This window comes from Hirundo rustica, chromosome 9, assembly GCF_015227805.2.
Source record: "Hirundo rustica isolate bHirRus1 chromosome 9, bHirRus1.pri.v3, whole genome shotgun sequence".
Lineage (NCBI taxonomy): Eukaryota > Metazoa > Chordata > Aves > Passeriformes > Hirundinidae > Hirundo > Hirundo rustica.
Genome location: NC_053458.1, coordinates 21,563,089 through 21,590,148, shown reverse-complemented (window position 1 = coordinate 21,590,148; position 27,060 = coordinate 21,563,089). Strand labels below are relative to the sequence as shown.

Here is a 27,060-nt window from a genome sequence, read left to right as displayed (position 1 = left end):
TGTCTGTGGTAAGTATAAACAATCTTCTTTGAATATGATGGCTGTCACACTGTAACCCATAAATCAGGAATATATCTCGTAGTTTTTTAAAAGTGAAAGGAACTCCTAAAGTGCAAATTAATGATAATAGCCTTAGGACAGATCTGGCTAGACCTCTAAAGGGAAGATTGTTTTGTACTAGTGGAGAGGACAGAATGAGAAAGATACCTATGCAAGACAAATTAGTTAAACCAGTGCCATCCAATAAATCAGTTGAGAAAAATCACTGGTGCCAAGAATAAAAAAGATCTTAGGGAGATGGATTCCTATTGACTTCAAGGAAGGAGATTTTTCTGCCTGTCCTCTCTTTCAGGTTTGCACTTTGTTGTAAAGCTGGTCTAAATGAACTTGGCCCAAGTGAATGTTTTTTTTCTGACAGACAGTTGAAAGGAGAGACTTAAAAACATAAATAAGGTCAGACCCAGCCATACCTCCATAGCAAAACCTCCTGTTTTACTGAAAAGGTGTTTTTGTCTACAAAGAGAGTGAGCAGGTGAGCCAAGGACGCAATGAAAGATATCACCAGTGGTGATATTTAGTAATGCTTTCCTTTCATTTTCAGTTAAAAAAAAAATCTGTAAAGGAATAAAGTTCCAAAAATAAATTATCATAATACAATTGCAAGTAGACTAAAAGAGACACTTTTGATCACACTGTGGATCTCAGTTTCAGTCTTAAATATGTCCCTTCTAAGTGCTACAGATTTTGAACCCGCTCGGGAAAATTTAGGTAAAGCTCCCTTCAAATGCAGGAAACATAAAAGACCAATACTTCAGAGGTAGAGGGGACAGAACATGCAGAAGATAGAACAGAATTATTTTAATAATTCGAATGAAATTAGAATGATGCTAACAGAATGGATCATTTTGAGGTATGTCCATTTTGAATCCTAGGAAGAGATGATGGATTTCCTTGGTAACTATTAACATTTTGTATTCAGGGCTTCATTGCTTGAATATCTTAGATTCAGAGAAGCGAAAGCAAACCATCTGTTGCAGAAATTATGTTTTATGAATTAATCTGATAGATAACAAGAATTCATATTTCCTAATTCCTAATAAGTAGGGTTTTCAGTCATTATACAGTGGCACAAATAACGCCTGTAGCTTTCTTCTGATAAAATATTTAGAGAATTCATGTCAGTTCAGAAACATTTTAAATTAGCTGAAGAACTGAAGTGCATTTGGGAAATTCTCACATTTAGGTGGCTTTTTATTTCATTATTTTCATCAGCTGTTTTGGTACTCTGCACTGATTTAGGAATCATTCTCACACCTCTAGGTCTTCTAACTCTGCCAGGTACTGTGCTCAGCTTCTGAAGCACTTGGGCAGAAATAACCTGCAAACCTGTACCAAGCTGGGTCACTCAGTTTTTCTCTCATTTATGCTACTATAGAATGAGCTCATTTTGCTGCTAATAGGAGCCTTGCAGTCTCATCACTTTCATGGAAAAGTGATGTAGCTAAGACAGGTCTGACACCTTTGAAATAAATTAGTTCAGTATTTAGTATATTGTAGGATTCCATTTGCTAATAGTCAGAGCTAGATGTTACAATACAAAGAGTAAACTGTAAAGATGTTACCACTTGACCCACAGGACAGAGGCAAATATTTAACGAGAATGATGACAAGATGGAAATGGAATACACAGATACCTTTTCCAGCTAAGCACTTAAGTTTGTGCCCAAAAGAACAAATAAATCATGTAGCTGAAATTAATAAGACACCTCACAGCCTGAGAGCAAGTCAGGTTTAGAAGACATTGAAGTGTCTAACAATGCTGGTAGGCATTCAGCAGGGCTGTCAGAACTAGCTAAGCATCAAATTCTACATAAATAACTGGGAGCAATTATTGTACCTGAGTATCTAGGTGCATTTAGCACGTATCTACATCTCTTAGGCATCTCTACAGAAAACTGGTCCTTATGCCAGTAATGTATCACTTAATAAAAATAAATTTAAAAAAATAAAAATTCAGAAACCTCAGCTGTTGACAACCTGGCCCTGTAAAGTTTAATGGAAAAAAAGTGCTTCCAGACATAGTCTTTTTACATTTCTGAGGATGTTTATATGAGTGTTAACCAATCCAATGAAACCTTTTACTATTGCTCTTTAGTCCAGTGTTTGATTGAAAACTAAATCTGTTATAAAGCCTCTCAAAGGCAATATGAAGTCAATAATCCCAGAATTAATTTATTGAGAAGAAGTTGTTTGTTTTTTAATAACTGTACAGATATGAGACTGCCTTGTAAAGCTGTTTGTTATTCATGGCTGTACCATCCTGTCTCTCTCTCCACAAGACAGCAATCTCCTTTAGGGCAAAGAATTTGGTCTCTGCCTTTTTTCTTAACATTTCAGAAGTGATTATCTTAGTAAACTAACAGTAAAACCATGTTCAAAACCCAAAGCACTCAGAAGATTTTTTTCAAAACAGAATTAAATTATATCAGTTTTGCTTGCTAGGTTTTAAATGAAAATGGTAATTGTTGGTTATCCACTCATGAGGAGTTCCAAAGGGTTTATACAGGAAAATCCTTTTGATTTTTCGCAGCATTAAAGAAGATGCTGCTGAGGCTTAGCCAGATACATATTAAGTGCAGCTGTCGTGGCTGGCAGTGCACAACTCCTCCTGCAGTCAGGCTGCACGGCCCCACCGCGGTGGCTGGGACCCCAGGCACAGGAGTTCAGCTCCCTTCTCCAGGGCCACCTGCTCCTCCTGGGACCCTCTGGCCAATACTGCCAACGACATAATGGTACAGTTGACTCAACAACTATTCAGTAAGCCAGAATAGTTCAGGAAACAGTCTCTTAAGTGTGATTTCTCTTTAGTTCAGTGCTATAGAATATTTAAATATGTAGAGCTGCATAATTTTTGAGTTCCCTCTCTCAGTCGTAAAAAGCAAACGTCTTCACAGGTAGGTAGCTCTTACTTCTCTGTACGTAGAAGTCTTCCACTGCAGCTCCCCTTGCCAACCCTTCTTTGATTGATGTTTACATTATATTAGCAAACCCCAAAACATGACTTTTCTGGGGCATCCCTTCTGTGATTTCACATATAGAGATATTCTTCCCTTAATTCCACCTTAGGGAGTGAAGATAATCAATATGCCAAGCCACAATTTACCTCTGGTATGTCAGCCAATTTTCCTTCCGATCTAAAAATAGGTGGATAAAAAAACTCCTAGCAGCTCAAGAGATATGCAAGTATGGATTTCTTAACTTCTTAGTTGCATTTGACTGGTTTCCTCCAATGAAGAACCCAAATGGACATGATAATGCAGCAACTGTAGTCACACCATTGATGGAAAGTTAGTGGCCAGGCACAAATTGCAAAAATGGGAAAGAATAAAGAAACCTTTGACTGACTTGAGTGTTAAACCTACTTTTAACACTGCTCGATGAGCTCATGTCCAACACATGGAATGAGAACACTTGAGAAAAGCGCTGATCACACACTTCCGTAACTGTTCATCAGTTTTACCACCACATACAATAAATACCTCTGGCTTTCTAAAAGTTGGCTTAATTGAGGATAATGTGAATTCTTTATCCTAATCCCACAGTAAAAATACACCTAATTTTTCTATAGCACATAACCAGTACAGGCCACAGTACACATTATCAAAAAGTAGGCCAAAAACTAAACAACAAATAATTTGTCTTTAATAACTGCTGGCTTGAATCAAGAAACATTAGAGATAGAAAATGTGTCAGTTTATCAAGCTCTTTGCATTTTCATTACCACATTTGACATTAGTTCGGAAACTCCTTTCTCTCCTTGTCATAAATCAGAATTAGAAATAAAACAAATAAACAAAAGCAAACAAATCACCCCACATATGCTGTTGAATTTTCTAATTCTGGGGCTGAAATAGATTCATATGCTTCACTGAGAGAGGCAATTTTGACCTCACTAAAGCCAAGAGAACTCCACTCTTTTTTTATTAGTGTCAAAATTTGCTTCCTGTCACAAAACAAAATTCCACAGAAATTTTCATCAATTAAATTTGACAAATGACTAAACTTAAATGATGCTTGAAGAACCAAATGAGTGCCTTAAATGGGATACTTTCTGTCATCTTCATTTTACCATACAGTAGCTTTATGGACTGGTCATTTAACCTGAAATCAGTCTTTGTTTTCTCTTTACAAAAACTTCCCATTTGTCCTGCTAGTTTTTGTTGTGTGAACTCAGCAAGGATGATTTTTCAAACTCCCACCGGAGCAGGAAAAGGTTAGACATCGTTTGAGCCATGTCCAGGTACTTGTCCAGCTGTAGAGTTAAATGCTGGACTGGGCAGCAGCTGACTGGTACTGCTCCCTTATCAGTGTCAGGACACAGACAAATGTACTTCATCTGAGAAATGAAGGCTTTATCAATACAATTGACAAATAATTGCAGGGCCACTACTGATCTCACATCCCACTTAACACGAGACAAGAGGGTCCAGTAAAAATAATAAACATTTAATCGTAGTGGGCATCAAACAACGAGCTCTTGGTTAAGCAATATAAAAAAAAGTAGCAAAGAAGAACTCAGTTTTTTAAACAAACTGCAATCTTACTAAGCAGAAAATTCCACAGAAATTCATCTAGATCTGCAACACTCAATTCTCATTTCTCATAAAATGAGAAGAATATTAGCAAGAGGAATATTAGAAAAGGAGAAGAAAAATCTTTCCTTGCTTTTAGTCTCTGTGAAGTGTCAGAGCTGAGATGGGAGGGGGTATTTGAAGTCCTAGGCCCCACCATTTGCTCATATGGGAAATAAATGTGCCTGTTAAAATGCTAATGCAGATGAAAAAGGCTGAAATTAAGCATATTCAGTGCAGGTTCTACCCCCAGCACTCAGAAGACTAGAAGGTGTTCCCTTCAAACACGCACTCAGGGAGCAGCAGCTCAAAGCGTGCCTGTGCTCCGTTTCACCTGGTGCAGTAACTCACATCAATGCAGTTACACAACAATCTGCAACTGAAAAAAATAGTTATTGCATCTATTGTGTAACATCGTTGTTCTAGTCACTGTTCTATCAGATTTACAGACTAGCAAAATCCCTGCCTCAAGGAGCTTGCAGTCTAAATTCACTGAAAAGATTTTAAAAATGCAGCAGTAAACTATGATGAAACATGAGGCTGTCAATACTTTCACTTCCATAACTTTTGTTGAGGGTTTAATATCATATGTATGCAGACAGGAAAATAAGAGTATAAGGATCAGCTGGAGGTAATGTAACAGAGAACGCGGACTAAATTTTTGTACTAATTATGATAGTTAAGAGCACACAAACAAATATAGGAGAATGAAATTAAGGAATTAGTGAGGTGGGAAGTTTTACCAGACCAAAAGGAAAACAGGAAAGAAGACCAGAAAATTAGACAAGAATCCATTCATGCAGGATTATAGATAATTAAATGTACTACAGAGATAAAGACATGACCTAGCAAATTATGCATGTGGATCTTGATTGCAGATATAGATGAAGTAGGTGCTGTGAATTTGAAGTGAGAAGTATTACATGACAGTCTTCCTTGGCAAGCCAGTGCAAGTCACTACTGGAGAGCTTATCCAGGCATGGATAAGTCATTACAAATATGTCCACTTCTCATTCACAGGGACAAACAGTACTCAGGGTTTAATGCTTTCTTCAAAGTGGTCACTCTCACAGTTTTTATTTTTGGGAGTTTGTAAATATACAAATTTTGATAGGTCTTTTTTTAGATGTATTACTTATAATACGTATTTAGTTGGGCTGTCATAACAGTGGTTTTATTTTAACCGTTGTTAGTTTTCTCAGATTCATCCATTCTGTTACCCAAGGATGCCTGTACAATGCACCAGGTAAACACCAGTAAGCCAGCAGTGGAGGGGATCTGGAGAGCACTCTGGCACAGCTTTCAGGCTTCCCCACATTACACCTGAATTTAGAAAAATACTTACTGGATACCTGTCCGATTCAGGCTGTCTCAACCCTAATGTTCAACCAGAGTATGCACTGGAGGCTAATACTGGCAAAGAAACACTTCCTAAACTTTATGTAATCGTTTGGAATTCAGGAAGGATCGATTAGTATTCAAGAGACGCGATGGCTCAATATTTATACCAGAGAGACTTGGCAGCAGCAAATAAAGGTACATAAAGCTGATGCTTGTCTTAATTAAGTGCAGTATAATAGGTGTTGGGGATATTTTTCTTAGTGAAGAGAGCAGTTTAGCAATGACCAGATATAACTCATTCTGAAGTTCAGAGCTTAAAACTAATCAATATGTATTTATAACAAGGGAGGAACTAAATATAATTTATTATTAGCTGACAGCTAACTAATAGATAAAATAGAGATTTATTTAAGTACCTTCTTCCACATACCAATTTCTGACAAAAAAATTGCTCCCTTGGATTCTTGATTGGCTTTTTGCAGCATTTCAAACAGACTTTTTGAAATGACTGTCTCATATGCAGAGTGCCTGGGAGTGAACCCAAAAACAGGGAATGGGACATCTAGCTAGGATGATCCTTTCACTGTGACAAACTTATCAATAGGTACATTTCCTAATTTTATGATGAGGAATTCTCAATGGCAGGTGGCATTTTTAAATGCTCCTTTAAAGTACACAATCTCCAGATGTGCTGATGAACAGGTGTGGACTGGCAGACAACACAGGGATCATAGGGACAGTCCCAGCTCACGCAACCCAGGCTTTCCTCAGATGTCACTACAAAAAGGTTTGAAAGAGAATGAAGCAGGTGGATACATAGATCTGGCATATTAAGCATGAGAGGCAGAAAGGAGAAAGTGGACAAGGACTTGGTCTGGAAAGGTGGTGGGTGGGAAAAGGAGATGGCATTCCGGGCAAGTCTGGGTAGGAGATGACCCTGTGACACTGAATGACTGATGGCAGGTAAGGCAGGAACAGCCACAAGGCCCTGAGAGTGAATGCAGTGGGGAAAGGGATGTTGCCAAGACCAGGAAGCAATGAGGTAGGAGGGGAACCTTGGCAGCACTGTTTGCCACTGCCAAAGGGTGAAATGCTGTGGTCACTGAGATGTGATCTGCTGAGGAATCAGAGGTATCTGTTAAAGATTTAATCAACTAAACAATGTGCCCTGTGCACATCCCATGGAAGTCAGGGAGAATACATTTGCGGGATTAGCTCTGTAATATCAATTTGGGATAAACTGTATTAGAAATATGCAAACTTAAAGGTAAGGATCACTGTCTTTTGGAAGATATCATCTCTAAATCAGTCTCAGCTTCTTTATATCTGAAGTCAAGATGGCTCTTCTCTAAATTATTATGATAGAGCTCAGTCAAAAGTTACAGACCTGAGCCCAACTGCTAGATGGAAACATATGGCTTGCAGTGAGCAGAAGACTGAAAGAGGTAAAGATGAGGATTACAGAGGTCCTTCCTTGTCCCTAAATCGTCAAGAAGTTAAAATTTATCATGCCTTCTGATTTCAGTTTTTACAAATATTCCTGCATTTGAAAAATTCAAATTTGGTAACTTTTAACGTGAACAGTTACCAGCAATCTGACATAGCCCATCAGTGGTGTGTGTTCCATACTGCCTTGGAAATTAGGGATCTATTTCTTACTAGAGATTATGAGGGCCAGCAGAACAGTTAAACAGCCAGTCTGCTCCTGGAACATCAAGCTCTTCTCTGGATCTCAGGCAAAGCAGCCAGGCTACTCCACTCAGCCACTAGAAGAGCTATTCCACTTTTCTACTTTAACCCTCTGGGAAAGGAAAGCAAATGAATATGGACAAAACCTCATTTCAGAATAATCTCATGAGGGACGTTCTCCTTTCACGGATGCAGCATTGCTCAACAGAGAAATCAACCCTTTTGTCTTTAATTCTGCTTCTCACTCCATTACTTTGAAGTCTCTAAAATAATATCTCAACTATGCAATCTGGTAAACAAAAGCAATAGTTATCTATCTTTGTAAATAGTGGTAAAATCCGGTATTAAAGACACTTTGTAGAGTAGAGGCAGATTAGAACACCACTGTTTGAAATCTCTACAGATTTTATAACAAATGCCATTTTAAAAGGGATCTGATTTAAAATAGCTTGATTAAATTTTGAGAAAATGTAATCCTTTCCCTTATAAATCACTTAGCATGAAAGTAGTTCCTTGCTGCATTTTCAGGGTCTAAAACTTCGCAAAAAAATTTTGACAATTCATCTTTTGAGGGACTATTTTAGAAGTGTATTTAGCACATGCAGGAAAAAAGTGAGGGGGCTTTTGCCACGGCTTTTTTTTTTTTTTCTTTATGGATAAACAAAGACATATTAATTTCACTTACCTGTCAAAACCCATAGCAAAGCCAAATAATTAAAAATCGGCCCTTAAATTTCTTATAGATGATATAGAGTGATGACTTTGATAAACAGTGTTTTGCTCCTGAGAATACTATTTCAGTGAGCTGACAGGTTTTAGTCCATCCTCTGATGCAGGTTGCACACAAGTGCAGGCAGTATGTAAGAATGTAGGACAGTGTCTATCTTCCAGGTATTGGTCTTAATGAAATCTACAATCAATAGTTTGGGGGAAAAAAGCATGCAATATAAAAGGGGTAAAATAAAAATTCTGGGGTTATGAGGAACAATTCAGAATTAAACCAATATTTTTTTAATAAATAAAATTTTAATCATTCATCTCAGCCCTGCATGTAGGAGTAGTGAATGATAAAATTCTTCCAGGAATCCCTTCTGTTTCATGGCTGATTGAGTTTTTTGAATAAACTACACTAAATTGTAGAGGAAAGTTAATAATTGCTGCTGATTTGTCCTGATTTTATTTCATTAAATGCAATGAATGCTGCAAATTCATACCTCATGTAACTGTTGAGTACAATGGCATTATTCGAGACATGAATTTGATTCAATCTGTTCATTACTTGGTTATGTTGTCTGCTTGTCTGACAGCTGCAAGCCATGGAAAAAAAGATTAACCATCTTCAGCAAGTACTTTTCTTTTTCATGTCCTTTTTTTTCTAAAATGCATATTTAACAAGGTTTTGAAATAACAATAGGATTAGATGCTTGAGAGAAAATTGGGTCATATATTTGTTAGATACAAATCTTGCAAGTAATTAGAAACATGGGTATCAAGCAATATTTGTATTCTGTACTGTTGCCTTTGTGTGGAGACAGTGGGGATTTCAGAATAACCCAATCAGTGTGCTCTGCACTTTTTCCCTATTATGTTTATAGAATACTAGTAAGGATGGCTTTTAAGCACCTCCTGCAAGGGGGAAAAATTACCTGCATGTAACCCACATTTATAGGTGTCTCTACTTTTGGAATACTTTTATGATCCCTTACCATGTTTGGATGTTTAAGTTGCAAGTTTAAATGTATTATATAGGTAACAAAGGAAATACAGTATTACAGAATCTTTTTAGCTGCTGTTGGCAGAAATCTTTAACAACAGTGACTACTTTTGTTAGTCTAGTATTCAGCGTAACATGGGAATAAATGGTTATACATTAAAAAACAGATAAGTGAATGAATATCTTGGAGCCAGTAACAATACCCTACAGTCTTAATTTGACCATATTCTTAAATGTTTCACTGAATGAGTTTAAGTTTGCAGTAGTAACAGACAACTTATTAAATACTTTTAAAACCAGAATATATGAACTGAAAACTGCCTTGTGTATTTCTAGTTAAGAAAACACATTGCAGAGGCTCTTACCCAAAAGCTTATACATTGCTAATAGTGGCCATTTACTGCAGATGCACTGTAGACTGGGGCAAATTTCCCTTTCTCATACCCCATTGCTGCTTGTGCAAGGTGGAGCACTGACTGAGACACAGAAGCAATGTCTGTCTCTGAGGGAATTAAAACAGAGAGGTGAAATACTCTGAAGGAACAAGGGAATTAAAATAGAGAGGGGAAACGTTGTAAAGGAACAGTGAAAAGAAATCACAGGTGAGAAAAAGGTCTGCAGGAGGGATGAGAGAAGAGTGGCAGAGAAGAGCATATCAGGACAGATCAGGAACCAGGAGTGATTGATGAAAACAAGGGACAGCAGTAGTGTGGATCAGAGGAACAGAGAGAGACTGGAGGGCTTGAGATAGGAGACCAGAAAATAGAGGGAAAAGGCCAGGAAGGAAAGAGAAACCATGGAACTGCGATCAAAGCCAAGCCTGAAGTGGAAAGGGAGGAAACAAAAGCAAACAGGAATGAAACAATGAAGGAAAATTCAGAAACAAACTTTATGGCCCAGCCTTGGGCCAGCTGGAATCTTGAATTGGGAGACAGAAGGGGACTGTGCAGAAACACTCTTTCCCAGGTTGATGGCTTAGAGTGTATCCCAAATGATTTCTGCTGGCAGGAAAGGGGTGGGGGATGAAAATTGCCATTCCTTAGGTTCTGGCTATGCTGATAGTAAGACTGGGTGAACCTTTCAGAGCAAGAGTTCCTAGTATTGCCCTGGTGCAGTGTAGAGCCATTTAGCATGGGACAAACTGAAAGAGTAAACCCCAAAACTGTCCATGAGGCTTGCAAGAATTTAATTTACACATCATCCTAAGGGCAGTTAAAGAGTCTTCTTTATAAGATTATTGAAAGATAATAAGGAAAGTTTTACATTTAACATCATCTTCACTCCTGGGAGAGTTTGATGTGTATTGTAAACATATTACATAACGTGCCTGCTTGCCGAGTGAAGGAAAGTCTCATCTCAGCAAAGAGAAAGATTTCAACATCAGAATGGGGAATGAGACAACAACAGCATCTTTCCTCCCCAACATCAAAAACTGTAACAGAGATCAGCAAACTGCTTGGGACAAGATAGACTACACCATCCAGTCTTTCACCAAACGAAAATCTACAGCCTAAGCGGGACAAATGTTCTTCAAGCCTAGCTGAGGCAGGCTGGATGGATGGTAGCTTGAGAAAGTCCTTTCCTCTTGTCTAGGACCATCCTATTTGGGAGAACGGAGTCACCAGCAAAGTTGAAAAGGACAGGTATCAAACTCACATGCCCCAAAATAGTGCTGGGAAACTATGCTGCACAATGGAAACATCTTCCAGAGAGGAACATTGTGAGAGTTACTGTGGGAGCATCGTCATCCAAACTGCACACTGTGCTCCAGCTGGCCACCTCTCACCAGCAGTACTTCCTCCCTTTCTGTTTTGAGACAGGAAATAAAGACCCTCACAATTAATTAAAACCATAGATGAAGCTACCAGAGATTAGCCAGGGAATAAAGAGGGAACAAAGCAATTAAGAACTTTCCTGTTAAAAATTCACTAGGTATAATGTAAAATTCAGAGATTGTTGTGCCTCTCAAAAATGCAGCAGAGAGAAGCAGACACTTAAAAGAGCTTTCATTACTTAAGGGTACCTTTGGCTCCCTTTCAGGATGTTGTAGAACTGGAAACAGACACAGTAAATGTATTTTCTCTGCATTTGCCTTTCTTGACACAACACCTCCAATATTTTGATCTCAAGAATAATCAGCTCTTTTGCATTTCCTTTTCAACTAACTGCAGACTTTTGCAAGTTAAAAATTAATGCACAATTTTTTTCCTATTTTTTTTTTTTCTTTTTTTTTTTTTTTCCCTCTTCTGGGGAAGAAAAAAAAGTCTTTTTCCTACAACCTGTAACTGTTAGTCTAAATGGCATTCCCACCACTCTTTCTGCCTCCTTTGTGGTAACAAACAAAACGGATTCCACCACAACAACCTGGTTTGTGGAAACCATTATTCTGGAGATGAAACATCGTGTTGCGTCCTTTGCCACTCTTATGGGCAGTCAGTCTGTTAGAACATATTGGACGATTATAGGTTAGTCTTTTCAGAGAAAGCCATGGGTTTCAAGTTAGCAGTAACCATCTATCAATTCTTGAGATTATGCCATGATTTACTGTCACAGCATCATGTATTCTCTGATCTTCTGCCTCCTGTGAAACATTGTGCTTTCCTTTTCTATTGATGTATCAACTATAATAGTTACAAGCAGCTACAGAAAAATCAATAGTGAACTTTCATTACTGTGCACATAGAGAGCACCATGCTGTGAGAGCACCTAGCTCTTAAATAGTCACCAACAGTAAGGTACACTACAGATGTCTGTTATTTTGGTCTAAATGAAGAATGTCTGAATTGGAAACAACAAATATTTAAGATTTTTGACACCACTGGATTTATGTCAAGTTTTCCAGTATGTGATTTTTATTTTTTTCCCCCAAAGTGTCAGGCTTGATTTGTACTTTCTGTACTGTTATCTGTGTATTTTTTTTAATATAAGGCTGACAGAGGAAATTAATACCGAAATTAATACCAAAATTAATTGTTGGGCTGTGCTTAACTCGGTTGGACAGAAGTGGTAAGAATTGTGCTAATCTTTGTTGAACTAGAATATCTTATTAGTCAAAGCAAGCTGATGGGTGAACAGAGCAACAAAGTGTTAAACACAAACAGGATAGAGCTGAAAGAGGCAGCACGGTGTTACTACACACTCAGAGGTACTCCTAGGTCTGTGCACTAGGAAAAGCACTGAGTTGCTTTTCAACACAAGGTCTGGAAAAAATAGTGTCATTTTTGGTTTAAAATATTTGCCTGCCTCTGGGAACAAATTAACTTCCAATTAGTGAATGTAAATGAAGAAAGGTGAGAATGGTAAGCATGTGAGTGCATTGCCTTGAAGAAGCCTGCACCATTTAGTGTTTCAGGTCATTTCCCCAGCGACTGGGCAGGAGTCCCTGCAGGGCAGTTGGGCAGCTCTGCTGCAGGAGTTAGTGGGAACTTTGGCCTTTTGAGACAGTGGTGACTTTCAGCTGTAAATGCAGTGGTTGATGCTTAATACCTTAGATTTGCAAGTCTGTGGCTTTCCATGTAACTAAAGCATGAGGACGCACACATGAATGCACATGAATTGTATCCTGCCAAATGCATATCCCACTGCCTGCCATGGCTCCCAGGCTACAGGAAAGCACAATTTCTTGGCTAGTGGGGATCTGGAGCCCCGTAATTCATGCTCCTCCTGTTAAGCCTGTGACTGTGTTGTCTATGGAAACATATCATCCGTATCTGACCAAAACATTTCAGTCTCAGCTGAGCAGTGAGCACAAATCTGAAGTTTTCCTGCTGCTCTTCCTTACTGAGCAATTGAAATATTAAAAATGTGCTGAGGCACTACCTTACTGAGAGTGTCCAGGACTTCCTGTCAAGAAATCAGAGGTAGCTGAAAAATAAAACTCTCTCCTAAGAGCTGCATGTTTGAAATGGAGGTGTAAGAGTATTTACTTTATTCCTCACTTCCCTACCCTGTTTCACTGATGAGTAACCATTTTGCTAGAGGGACCTTCAGGTGAGCTTTTCTTTAGCTTTCATATCTGTGTGTTTAAAAGTTTAAGGAATAAGGATGAAGAACACATCCAAGTCTCTGGAAAAATAGTCCAAAGGCTCTACTGACACACACTGGGTGCCTCTCCAGTGTCTTACAGGCACCACTGACACTTGCAGTGTAGTTGCATCAAAAGTGTCCCTATCTGGGCCTCTGTCAATCCCATTTGCCAAACCGTTTCCACACCTACGCTCAGACATCTGGGACAGTAAAAAGTAAAATTTGCAACTTCCACTACAGATCAAATGTCAGAAACAATATGCTCTGAAATACTGCAGCAGAAAATTATCTCCCTTAGTTGTGTTTATTGTCCGTGAAGGCAATACTGGCAGTACTCCTTTGCACATTTAATTAAATTCATGGGCTGCTGCAGTCAGGTGTGGTAGTGATCTGGTGACTGGTACACTCCTGTATAGGAGGTTACCAAACTTGTTGGCGCTTTTCGTCTAAGCCAGCATGGGGTTTTGCCAGTGCTAATTTGATAGGAGACTGAAAAAAGCACCATCTTCAGTGTACCATCAATGTCTTGTGAGCTGTCTGCAGCTACATTTACATAGAAAATCACTGTAACTGCCCAAAGTAGAGTCCACCTCTTAGTAATGGTGAAATTCAAATGTTTGGATAACAGGCATCCTGGATTTGTTTCTACTGTAGTGCTTTCAGTACTGAGCAAATAAATGAAAGTGTTTCATTTTATGTTATTTCAGCACAATTATATAAGAAAATAGTTCTGTTACTGATTTCCACTTCTCATATGTTACACAGGCAGAGGTGATTGTCTTTTTCATGTTCTTTCTAAATTAGAATCAGCTTCCACTGATGCAACTTGGTTCAGTGAAAAAAACCTCCAAACTGTTAGTGCGAATATTGGCACATAGAGCTAGTAAAACCATGTCTTGAAGTCTCAGAAAAGGGTAAAAACAGGTTTTTTAAATCAATGACTAAAAGACAATTAGTTCTCACACTAAGCCTTGTCTGAAAATAGTGCAAGAGGCTTAAAACTCTGAATTATTTGTCAATTATGTTGACAGAAAATCATAGTAGAGTGCTGTACCTCTTAGATTGGCACATCACTGAAACACCTTTGCTTAATTCTCCTTCTCTCAGTGAGAATATATTATAATAATTTTTGCTCCTCTGGGAATTTGGATCTAAACAAAAGAATAAAGCCAAACAATATTCACCCAGTAATAAAAACCTGTTATGAAGTTCAACCATTATCTGCAAAGCACTATAATGATATAATCCAAACTGGCTGGTCTAATATTTTTAACCAAGTTGAAAAAGTTTGAAATGTAATAATTAAATGCAAATACAGTTCTGATCCCAAAGACCAGAAGAATGCCTTTAAGCTAGTACTTATAACAAGAGCTATTCGACTGAGCTCTCTTGTAAATTTTATCATACCTGAGGCAGTTTTCCTCAGTCGATTAGCTGGAAAGCTGAATATATCCTGAGGCAAACCAGACATCTAGTACAGGCTAAATTCAACTACTGGAGCTTAAATTTGGCTTAATATATCCCCACTTGGATCTGCCTGTTTAATTCTCTTTCATATGATAACGTTGGTTTATTCATAGTCTGGACTTGCCACCTGAACAAACTGTACCTCATATCTTATTCTAATGGAGTAAGAAAACTTTGCAAAAACCACAAAAGTTCCTGACTGAAAATCAAATGCAAATTTGGGATTAAAAACTGTTTTGTGAAGTGACTACAAGATTAGTACAGAGAGATTTTTCCCCTAAGGAGTACTGCTTTTTATGATCATGTATTTTTTATACTCTGCAGAGACAGATGGGCTTTATAAAGGATAGAGCCTGATACTCAAAAGGGTTTCAGTGGCAGCTGCATTTCTGTGTTCTAACCTCAGTAGAAATTTATATCCTATATTTTTCTAGAAAATATTTATATTTCTTCTTTTTGGATTATATCACCCCTTGGTCAAGTTCCAGTGGCAGCAGTAGAAATACCTCTGAGATTAATCTGTTCCATTATTCCTACTTTAAACAGTACTTGAGTAGCAAGACAGGGATAGAAAGGGAAAGGATAGATAATGCGCAAGCTTCTCATGAGAGCAATAAAGGCAAACATTCAGAAAAGTTACAAATGTCTAGGCAGAAGCAGAGCAAAATTTCTCTAGGTAAAAGCAAATATCTCAAAAATTTTCATTCCTTGTTTTCTAAATATTCAGCTTCTTCTCACTAAATAATAGATTGGTTTTTGTTCCTCCTAAAACTATACCACACTATTATTGCAATTTACATATAACACCCTTTCTGTCTCAGTTCCTAACTTCAAGGACTTTGTATGATGTCCTATCACCATTCCCAGGAACTTCATAAATATTTATGGAATCTTAAACTATTCACACCCTACAAATTGCAGGCATTGACAGATAATTCCCTTAAAACACCAACAACTCTGTGTGCTATTGAAGATTAAAATGATGTTGCAGAAATTAACTGGGGAAACTCAGTTCAATAAATTTCCTATTTAGTCTAATTTTTTAACTTATCAGAAGCCTAATTTCTGCTTCTTTGAAATTTGATACTGTGATACTACTGCTCTGGCTATAGATTTGCCTGCATGTAAGCATAGATATATATATGTGTGTGTATATATATATGTGTGTGTGTGTATATATATATATATATATATATAAAAGTTTGATGATAGCATGATAATTAGAACAGTAGTTTTGTTATCAATGCTCATTCCAACTGAATATCCAAAGACAAATGTTTATAACCCAAAAGTATAATATGACCTTGGGACGAGGTGAGGAGGTCAGAAAAAAAAAGAGTTTTGACTCACTTTCTTTCTCAGTTTATCTGCAAGACCTTCACTAAATCATTTCTGCCCTAATTTACCAACATGCGCTCCCATACAAATATGACCACGCCTCCACAAGACAATGCTTACACACTTTCTTCCTAGAAAAGAGAAACGTGGATTGAGACTTTTTTTCTAGCATTGATTTGTCATTTACCTTAAGCGGTCACTAGATCAAACACACAAACAAGCCTAGAAGCAGGAACAAGAAAGCCACATCAGCCCACGCAGGTTCCCTCTCCACCAGCATACAAAGGCAGGCAGTAAATTTGGGCTTAATCACATAGGGTTAATTTTTCCAGTGCACTGGCAGAGCTTCATCCTGAAGACTGAAGCATACTTTCACTGAGAACAGCCTGCAGCAAGCAATAGCAGAGATCACCCACTGGCATGGAAAGAGACTCCAATGGTTTGAGAAATTTCCTTGAAGACACAACAGAGCAACTGCTCTCCAAATTCCTGTTCCTCTGTCTTGTCTTCAAAGAAAGCAGCAGCTACTCTTTTTTGTGGAACGCAATCCTATCAGTGAATGCTTAAGCATGGATTAAAATACCTACAGAATAAACCTCTGGACCATGGATGGACTGCCCTCAGTCCCAGATGAGCAAGAGACAAGCAACACATCTCACTGCCGACCACTGGGCAAGAGGCAGGCCGGGACTTCAGCAGGGCAGAACCGGGGCAGGGAGGGAGCTTTAGAAAGTGAAAGAAAGTGAGATGGTAGTGGAGTTTAAGCCTGGCAAAGATGATGTGCCAGCAGCAGAGCCACTGCTTGGGGCTGTGGTCTGTCCTCACATCTTCTGGGCTGGGCCACAGTTTCATCCCTGCTGGCTCCCCACATCCCGGCCATGTGGATCTACCAGCCCTGGCTTTGTGGCTGTACCTGGATGTATTTTTCCCTCTCAAGCTGCAGTAAGAAATGTTGGACTTTGTATTTAAGGGTGTAGTTGGCTGTGGACTTTGGGACAGGATCTGTGAGCAACCCTTCCATCAGAGGCCTGGCAGGATCTTGTTTTATTGTGTTTCAATGACCACCATATCACGTATGCTTCATGTGCAAGTAATAAGGATGTTGGTTCCTGGGGTGTCAGGACAAGAAGTGAGTGGAGATTTTGTTTGTTTAACTTCCAAGGGAGTAAATGCAGTCTGAGCTGCTGAGAGTCAAGCTGTTTTATTTTCCTGAGTGATGACTCAGTAATTACACCAGTCATAAAGATTCAAGAAATCAAATTAAGCTTTGCCCTTTGTCTTTACTGGGACTGTAAGAAAAGAAACTACTGAAATGTAGTAACCTACTTCCACAGCTGCACAAGGAGAGGAATCCACCCCATTTCCCTATGTCTCTCTTCCCGTTGCAGAGCTAACAGTGGGAAAAAATTACTCACAAAATCAATAAGTATGGTTTTTAACAGACATCAGGAACTTCTCAGTAAGAATCCGTCATTTTACAATCTTTTTAGAACAGAAAAATAGGCTTCAATATTTTATATAGTATTAGAAAGAAGCCTACCACTATAAAGCAATATGAAAATGTTTTAATTGAGTCTGAGTTGTTCTGAAAGAAACCAAAAGTCAATCAAGATTGAAAACTGAGGGAGTGAAATAGGATCCAGACTAAGAAATACAGCTTGTTCTCATAAGTATCTTATTCTCACTTTAACATACAGTCTTGCCCAATACTTGGGCATGAATGAAACATTCTAATTGAGATTTTCAAAACAATGTGCCCTTTATCAGATGTTACGTTCAACTGAAAATGAAAATTACTTTATGACCCTAATAAATAGTCAGAGATCAACTGTTGCACTGTTACAGACAGCTTAGCCACTGCCAGAAAAGAATCCAGAAGACAGGAAAAGTTTTCTACACATTCAGTTTGGACTTTAGAGTCTTAAGAAAAGTGCTTTTTGTTCTGACAGTGTTGAGGTTTTTCAAGGTTTGGAAAGTGCTAAATATATGCAGCTTATCACTGATTAACAAACATCTATCAAGAATTGTTTCCCATGACTTCTAAGTGAATAATATTCAGCACAGTCCTGCTGTAATAAAATTGAGGGGAATTTTGCAGTAAGGAGCTTATCTTTACCATAAATCTTCCTTCATTATAGCATTTTGTCTGTCAAGAGGGCTTAGCTATAGAATGGCATGCATCTGCCTTCATGACAGATGTGCTATATGGAACTGCTGCTGTTGCCCTCCGTTTCAATGAAGGAGAATTGTGGGTAATTTTCAGAGATTGGCACTTTATCAACCATTACTACACTTGCCTTCAAAAAAAATTTTAGCACATGTCAAAAATCTACCTGTGTTTGAAGTCCTGCAACACACAGATTTTGCAGGGCTATCAGAAAGTAGGAAAAAATAGTACTAAATGTTCAAATGGAAGGAGGTTCGGTAACATCACCTCAGTCCTGGTCTATTCCCCTTCTTTGAACTATTTTGGGCCAAAAACCTTCATCAGAACAAACATATTTCATCTCCAAGCTCAAATGGGAATTGGCCTCACACTAAAGCCTCTGATGAGAACCTCAGCCATGTGAGGAGGCACATTGTCACTTTCCCTGACTAAACAGAATGTTTCTAGGCAGAGGCGATGCGGCTTCATAAGTTCCGCAGCACGGCTGGAAAGAACCAGGCAAACCTCTCAGAGGGCAAGTCTAAGGGCCATCCTGGCCAAAACCACCCTCAGCAGGGTTTGGAAGATACAACAGTTTATCTATGAGCTAGTCAGCCATTCCAAAGAGCTGCCAAGTGTTAGAAACATTGGGTTTCAATAAAGCCCTTAAATGATGGAAGAAGCTCGGGCCTGGGCTGGTAACAAGCCCTAGTGCCTGGAGTTTCCATGAGACTGGAAGCAGCCTTGTGAAAGGGAGAAATCCTCTCTCCCATGGAGAGGACCAAAATCTTATTTTGCTCTTGCAATGGTGCAAAATGCAGAGAGGCAGCTGAGCTGTGTTCACACCTCTTCACGCTTCATGTAGAAACAGCATGGAATAAAAGACATAAGCAGTAAAATGTAACCAGCTTTCTCAGGGAAATATTTAGTACTCCCAAGGAGTTACTATTTTTCAAAGTTAAATCTCTCATTCTGTTTCATTTTTCTTTTCAAAATTCCCAGACCAAAAGAAACTCTCTATAGATTAGTACATTCCCAAATTTTCAGTATTTCATGTTTGGAATATGAGAGGGAGAAAATCTCTCTGAAACCTAAATATTTTTCCCCTCTAAAGACCAGACCCATTTTGGGAGAAAATATGCAAAAGTGTTCTCCTTGGGCTGAATGTTGTATGCAGTTTCAGCTTAATGCACGGGTTTATGGCAGATGTAGAAAATAATCAAAATGGGGGGATATCTGGGAATACTGGCAGATTTTTACTGCGACTGCAGAGCAGATCCTGACACACTATAATACTGTTTTTGTCTTAATCGTCAAAAGTAAGCTATAGAGAACAAAAATTCTTTGTTTGACAGAAAAGCAATTGCTATTTCTTGTAAAACATATAATATATTCCAGAAGACCTAAGGGTTTACTTTTCAATAAGGATAGAAAAAGATGCGCGCCCCACTGTGAGCTCACAGTAAGGCTGTTTCATGTAAAAAGTTGGTAATTAGTCCCTGAGTGAATAAAGTAGAAGAGCTAAGAGACTGATACTTACTGTAGCAACACAAAACACTTTTTCTAGCTGCTAGGATTTAAAGGGTGTGTGGGTGGGAGGGGGGAACCTACTCCTACTCATTTAATTTACAACCATCTAAACTTCAGAAAATTATTTCTTGCATTACGCTTAAACATGTGTACTTTAAATTGTTACTAACCAATCTAAAGATTAATGAGACATTCAAGTTTAAAAAAAAATAAGAGGAATGAGGAATTGTGTGAAAGCATAAGCACGTGTCGTGCTGTACGCATCAGCAGCAGATTTCATGCTCATCCTACACAACTGCCTTTGAGCAGTTACACCAGCATTGCTTGGTGTCTCACCAAGTTAACTCCTTAACAGTCAAAGGAAATACTTGTAAAACTAAATCTGTTTAGCCAGTTACATAATAAAGACTGAGCACAAAACCAAACTCAAACCACAGAAAATCCATCTACTTAAACTCCAGATTTATTATTTAATCTCATTTGTATCACTACCAGCTAACACTAAGTACCACCAGTGAAAACTGTACCTTTTCTTGTTCTACCTGCATAACTTGAAGTTAGTGGAAATAACTTCATAGTCACAGGTCTTCCTTTGTTATTACTCATCTTTAGCAGAGCTAGAGTTCATGATCCTGTCTCAAAAAAACCCCATATTTTTTATTGCAATTATGGGTTAAGCAAACCTGGTTTTGACGATATATAAATATCCCAAGAGAGCTTGAGAGATGACAGTGGAGCTTTTCACAGTGCTCTCAGCACATATCCTTTGACTTCCCTCTGTTCAGATTGTTGCTTTACTACAACATTCACTGTTAATGTGTATGAGATAAGAACACATATCAAAAGCCATATGCAGAGATCTCGGTCACTTCATGGAGATTCACCCCAAATCAGGTTGCCTCTACGCCCCTAGTATTGTAATTGCAGTCCTGAAGAGATCTATACACAGCTGAATTGTGTAGTGATGTCCTAAACTATGATTACTTGGACTGTCCCTGATTCAGTATAGAAAGTAATGGAAAATCTACATATTTTCACTGGCTAACTAATAACATCTTGTTTACAAGCACTGAGCCTCACCACAAATAGCAAGAATTTGTTTAGAGGAAAGACATTAAAAGTATTTCCCCAGGCTGAATGTGGCACAGGAGTCCAGAACTACTTTTTGCTTACTGTTAGCATCAACTGGACTTGTTTTTACATCTTGGCTGCAGTGCTTATGTTGTCACTTGTGGTATTGAAGGAACTGTCCACTGAGATAAGGAAAGAGAACAGAGCAGACCTCGCCCTGCAGTTCTGCACTCCCTAAGGCCACAGAGCTGATGGGTGTACAGGAGCACCTCACACTGCACTGCTGCACCCACTGATCCTGTCTGTGGGCGCAATACATAACACATAAAATATTATACCTCCTCTTGACTTGGAGTAGGGCGTCTGTACAGCTAAAACCAGAAGAATATGTGTCTCTAAAACACATATTAAATTTGCCGCTTTTATAGAAAAATATTAAAAATTTGCAATTCTCAGATTCTGTTTCTTTTTAATCTCTGTAAAAATTTACCTTGGGATTTTTCAATAGATATATAATCCATGCAATAGCATTTAAAGAGTGGGTTAAAAGTAATGAACCTGGCTTTCCAAGAAGCCAGCACAATCTCAAACACCGTATGGCTCAAAACAGAGCAACAGAAGATGCCATTTGAATTTAAAGGGGGTTGAATCAGCTAACAGTTTGTAAAACTTCCTGACTTTTAAGGCTATTTTTACAAAGGGAAAAAAGTTCCAAATACTGATTCTGAAATCATCAAACATTTTACCTTGCTGTATAACAGTTTAAAATCCAGCATAGTCCCTGTTTTCTGTGAAAGTTTTTATATTCTAGCAATTCATTCATGATTCCGAAATAACCTATTTAGATTAATTGTGATAGCTGATACTGTTTCTTCCTTAACTTTATAAAAATATGCTTAGAACACCCAATTTTTTAAACCAGGTTACACTAGCTACAAAATACCTTGGGAGTTTTCTGTAGGTACAAAAAATAATAAACAGCTATATTTTGTGAGAGAAAATGTCCAGTGTAGTACAGGAAAACATGATTATCCAAAGATCTCCAGAGATACTGGCAAAAAGACTTCGGATAAATGAGTTTGAATAGCTCAGGGACCAGGCGTAACAGCTTTGAAGTTTCCAGCCCTCTTCATTTGGGATAATGTAAAGTTCAGATGATTCTTGTTGGACAGCCATTACAATTTAAATATCCCTGGCAAGTTCTTTAAGTCAACTAGAAAAATTCTGGTGGATGTTATGTCCCCAGTTCCCAAACAAGCAGCACAAATCCAGGAGTCGCTCACTTCACTTCCAGTGAAACTGGGACAGAAAAGAGGCAGGCTGTAACAACCCCAGCAGGAAACACTGGCCCCAGCCCACGCAAGAGGGAACACAAGGTGCAGCAGGCAGCCAGCACATTCCAGAGGGCTCCTGCCCAAAGCCTGCACCTCGGGCTCTGGAGGCCATGCATGCTGCCACTGGGACACATGGCATCTTTCCTAGCGTCTTGCTCTAAAGACAATGTTTGCCTCCTCCAACCATTTCCCTCATGTTCCAGCACAAAGTCATGTGCAGGAAACAGTATTTGCTCTGTTTAAAGTGCTTCTAGGAAAAGCTGCAGTGAGAGACCCAATTTACACAGACTCCCAGGCTCGTCATGGATCGGGTGACCAATGCATGCTCCTATTTTGCAAAAGAAAACACTCATTTCCCCACAGTCAAATGCTGGCATTTACAATGAACCAAATTCTGCCAAATTCTCCATCCCCTGGGCTCCAAGAATATCCACAGATGAACAAGTTTGTCTTTATACAAAGTGAATTAGCAGTATAGTTGTGCCCAGTAGCACCATGCTTTAGCCCTACAAGAAAGCGCTAAAGTACTCTACTGGTGGTAAAAATGATCAAACACAACCAAAACAAGCTCTCCCAGCAAGTGCACTTTAATCAGTTCCCTCTTCCTGCATTAGAGCAGATCTCTAATTTGCAAGCTTTAGAATACCTTCTGCATTCACCAGACATGTTAAAAGACAATTCAGTCCGAGTGGATTTACACAGGGGAGCAAACAATGAGGAGATAATATGCTGGCATTTATCTCTGACCAGCATTTCCAGAGCATGAACTTGCTGTATAGGAACAGAAGATAATCAAACAGAGGCAGAGTGAACAAACTGTACCTGCCGTGCTGATGTAAATGCCCCGTGGTCCAATACCAGAAAAAAAAAAAAAAAAATCAGTGTTGGATTTCAGAAACCATATGCAGGTTAAAGGGCACCATTCTTATCTAGTATTCCACCCAAAGGACAATGATTTCATTTTATAAAGATCATTAGTCAGTGAAATATATATTTTAGAGAGTTTCTAGTAGGGAATATTATTTTGGCAGTCACTGGAGTGTACCAGATGGTTCATTAACATAGGCTAGACAAGTCAAAGGCTTTCAGAATCATTTAGAAAATGTCAAACAGAAACAAGAACGCTGTCACTTTTTATTAGAATTAACTACATCATACCCTGGACACAGATTTCACCTTGGGTCAGAAAAATTAATACAGAATTATATGAATTGTGTAACATAGTAGGTTAAAGATAGGGCTTCCTCTTGGGACTCATTTGCTAGCAATATATTATGGTCTTCTACTTTAGGAATCCTCAACCTTTCTTTTTGTTAGCTATGAAAAGAGCTGACCTTGCTCAGACTCCATTGGTGTCTAATTGATTTGAGGTATATGCAGAATTTCAACAAGACACTCCACTAAAGCTCTTTTGTGATCATTTTCCCAGGAAAGTTGGCAGAAGGGTTCACTGAATATTCAGCAGCTTGTAAAGTATGCTTTTGTCAGGAGGCAAAAAAATACATCCATTAAGTGAAACACTGACTTCCTAAACAGGAATTAAAATGCAACTGAATTGTTACCTTTTTTTTTTTATTATCATTCAGATGTCAAAAATCTCGAGAACTTCCAGCTTGTGGAAGGTGTTCAGGAACAAGTGAATGCTGCTCTGCTGGACTACACAATGTGTAATTACCCACAGCAAACAGACAAATTTGGGCAGCTTCTCCTGCGACTACCAGAAATCCGGGCCATCAGCATGCAGGCCGAAGAATACCTCTATTACAAACACCTGAACGGGGATGTGCCGTGTAATAACCTTCTCATTGAGATGCTGCATGCAAAGAGAGCATAAATTATACCCATTAGAGCTTCTGCTTTCAAGGAAAAGAAATTATTCTGAACTGCTCCAAGCAACACTAATTAAAACGTGGTTTTAAGACTTTGCAAAATGGTATAATAATCAAATACTAATAGTAAATAAGTGATGTATCAGGGTATTTGTATTGCAAACTGTGAATCATATGCTACACATCCCCAAAGGAATCTATATAGGACGTTATACTGGAGTGAACTTAACAAGTGGATACCATCGCCAATGTCAACACGAAAAAGGACAGAATGATCCTTGTATATTTAACTCTGCCGATTGCCAACATGAAGAAACCTAGGTGAAAAAAACCTGATCCATATTATTGAGCTAAGATGGTGGGGAATTTCAGTGCACTAAATTCCTTCACTGCATAGAAGGACTCGTAAAACAGTTACAACAGATGCAAAGTTGCATCTACAGCATCTTCTATCATCCTTACAAGGACCCAACACTCACTTCTTCTGTGCTAAATGATGTGGCATCCATTGAACAAGCTGTAAGAGAGAGCTGGCCTAGGCCACCTGCTGTGTGCTGCGGCCACCAAACCCTCAGAGGCTGGGCCTCCCTGTCGGGCCTGCAAACCACCCCTAGGAAGAGTCTGGTATCCAGTTAGCTTGGCATTCCTAACTGTGTTCTGAAGTTTGTTTTGTCACATGTTCATGTCGTTCTATCAGGCAGTATCCCCCTTCTACTGCTCTTAGCAGATTGCTGTTAAGTAGCTAAGGAAATATTCCAAAGCAAATTAGCCAATTCAACTGCATACACAACCAGGGCAGCAGCTAAAAGATGGCTCCCACAGCCATATATTCATGGCTGTTTCCAAATAAAGGAAATGGAAATATTTTAGCTATCCCAAACAACACTTTCTTTGATGAGACAACAGAAATTAGGACACCAAATACTGATATCAAAAAACGAAAAGAATTTTTGAAAGAATTTTGTGATGAAATAAGTGACAAGCGAATTGTACAATCGGACGATGCCATGGAACTAATTAGGAAATTATCTTTAAAATCATCAGTAATTTGTAAAGTAAATTTCAACTCAAACATCCTTTATCTAATGAAACTCCCTGTTTTTAAAGTTAGGTAAAACACCTGTTTTTTGCAAAGAAAGAAGAGTGATACTGCTGTGTCTATATAGGCCAAAGTCTGCTGCAGAACAAATATTAGAAAAGAACAAACACTTCTCTCTCTGTCCAAATGCAGATATCAGTATTAACATGTACTGCCACATTTATAAGTCTTGCCTTATTTCATTACCCTTAAAGGTAACTGCACAGTTGTAGATCAACATACATTTCAAAATAAAGTATTAATCTCTAACATTAACAAAAACATAGTGTTTACATTCTTTAGGTCCTGTGGGGAAAAAACTGTGATAAAATTGCAGAGCAGTGATTTCCTTATTATTTCTTTTAAATTGGTAATTATTTTACCAGTACTTAATTACTGTATGTCGTGAGACACTAAAATCAATAGGGGTATTTCATTTTGACTTTAATTTTTGAGATTATCGGCTGCACAATCACTTGTAGAAACTGTATAAAATCCTAATACTTTAATTTTTTTCATGAAGATTGCTGGCTTTTGAATAGTTTATTTATATTGTATATGATAGTTTTCACTGTAGACAATTATGATGCTAATTTATTGTTCTTTGGTTTCATCTTTATATAAGATATAGCCAGAATGAAGAAGCCAAATATATGTGTTTACTGTAGCATGTCTTCAAGTTAGTGGAACATAGTTCAGGGACACAGAAGGGTCTTTACAAATTAAAATCATTCACTTGATTAAATGTCTGTAAATCTTCATAATCCTAAATGTAGTTTATTTAAATCTATTGTAAATTATGTGAGTTATAACTTTTTCTGTTTCATGTGAACTTGAAAAGGTGCATTTCTCTCACTTTTGTCCAACCATTCATACATTGTATACCAAAGACATCAGTTATTACATCTGCATTAGTACGAAGCACACTATTTTAATTGCCTGTATTAATCAGCTCTAATATTCTATCCATGCATAGGGTACCAACACAGCAAAGCCAAGTGTCTGCAACTCCTACATGCCTGTCTTGTACCACAGCACACACGTACAGACCTCGAGCAAACCAAGCACAGCCCCTCAGCATCGCCCAGGGCAGACAGAAGCATTACTTAAATACCAGTGTTCTCCCTCAAACAAACAAAATTAACAGTAAAGTGCAGGGGATGATTCACAGTGGCTATGAAATACATGAACAAGATAAGTGTGGTATTCTTCCCTTTTTGAAAGAAAAGCAAATCATTAATTCAAGTGTTTGCATTCTGTATTTTCTCTTTTTTTCCTGTTGAAATGCCACAGTGAGCTTCACTGAATATTAAGGAAAAAGCTGAAAAAATATTGCTAATTATTCAAGGCACCATTATCCTTATACGGGACAGAAGAATTAAAATAAGAATGTAGAAGAAAGGAACAATTTAGGTTAATGGAAATGGTTTCAGATAATTGAACATATATTTGCCCATGTCTGGGGTTCCAAGAATCCCATCGTATTGCCCAAAGTACACAAACAAAACAAAATAAATCACATAAAGAATCCGTTCACGTTAATTGTTAACTACTTTGTAACCGAGCATTTTCTTCTGACTGCCTTATTGATTACAGGATATATTAGTAAAAGCAGACTAAAATTCAGAAGGTTTGGCTTTGGCTGGTTTATTATAGTTGTTCTGTGTTTGTAAACAGACAATCTGTAAAGTCTGACTATTTGTATTACAGATGTTCTGCAGCTGCCTTGGATTTAAATCCATGCAATTCTTAGAATGTGCAGTGAGTTACTTGTTGAAGTTGAAGTTCTCTTACTGTATCAGTGAAATACATATTGTCATGTCAGTTCTTGCCAAGAGTTTCTCATCACCAATGGAATTTTTTTTT

At 38.2% G+C, this 27,060-nt stretch overlaps 1 protein-coding gene across 1 annotated transcript in view; it reads left to right on the top strand.

The window, feature by feature from the left end:
- Positions 1-24,121, top strand: part of NR5A2 (nuclear receptor subfamily 5 group A member 2) — an 82,960-nt gene extending 58,839 nt beyond the window's left edge. Inside the window, exon 8 of the mRNA XM_040073096.1 lies at positions 23,874-24,121. Within this exon, the coding sequence (XP_039929030.1) occupies positions 23,874-24,121 (248 nt within the window). The remainder of the gene's footprint in view (positions 1-23,873) is intronic.
- The last annotated feature ends 2,939 nt before the right edge of the window (positions 24,122-27,060 follow it).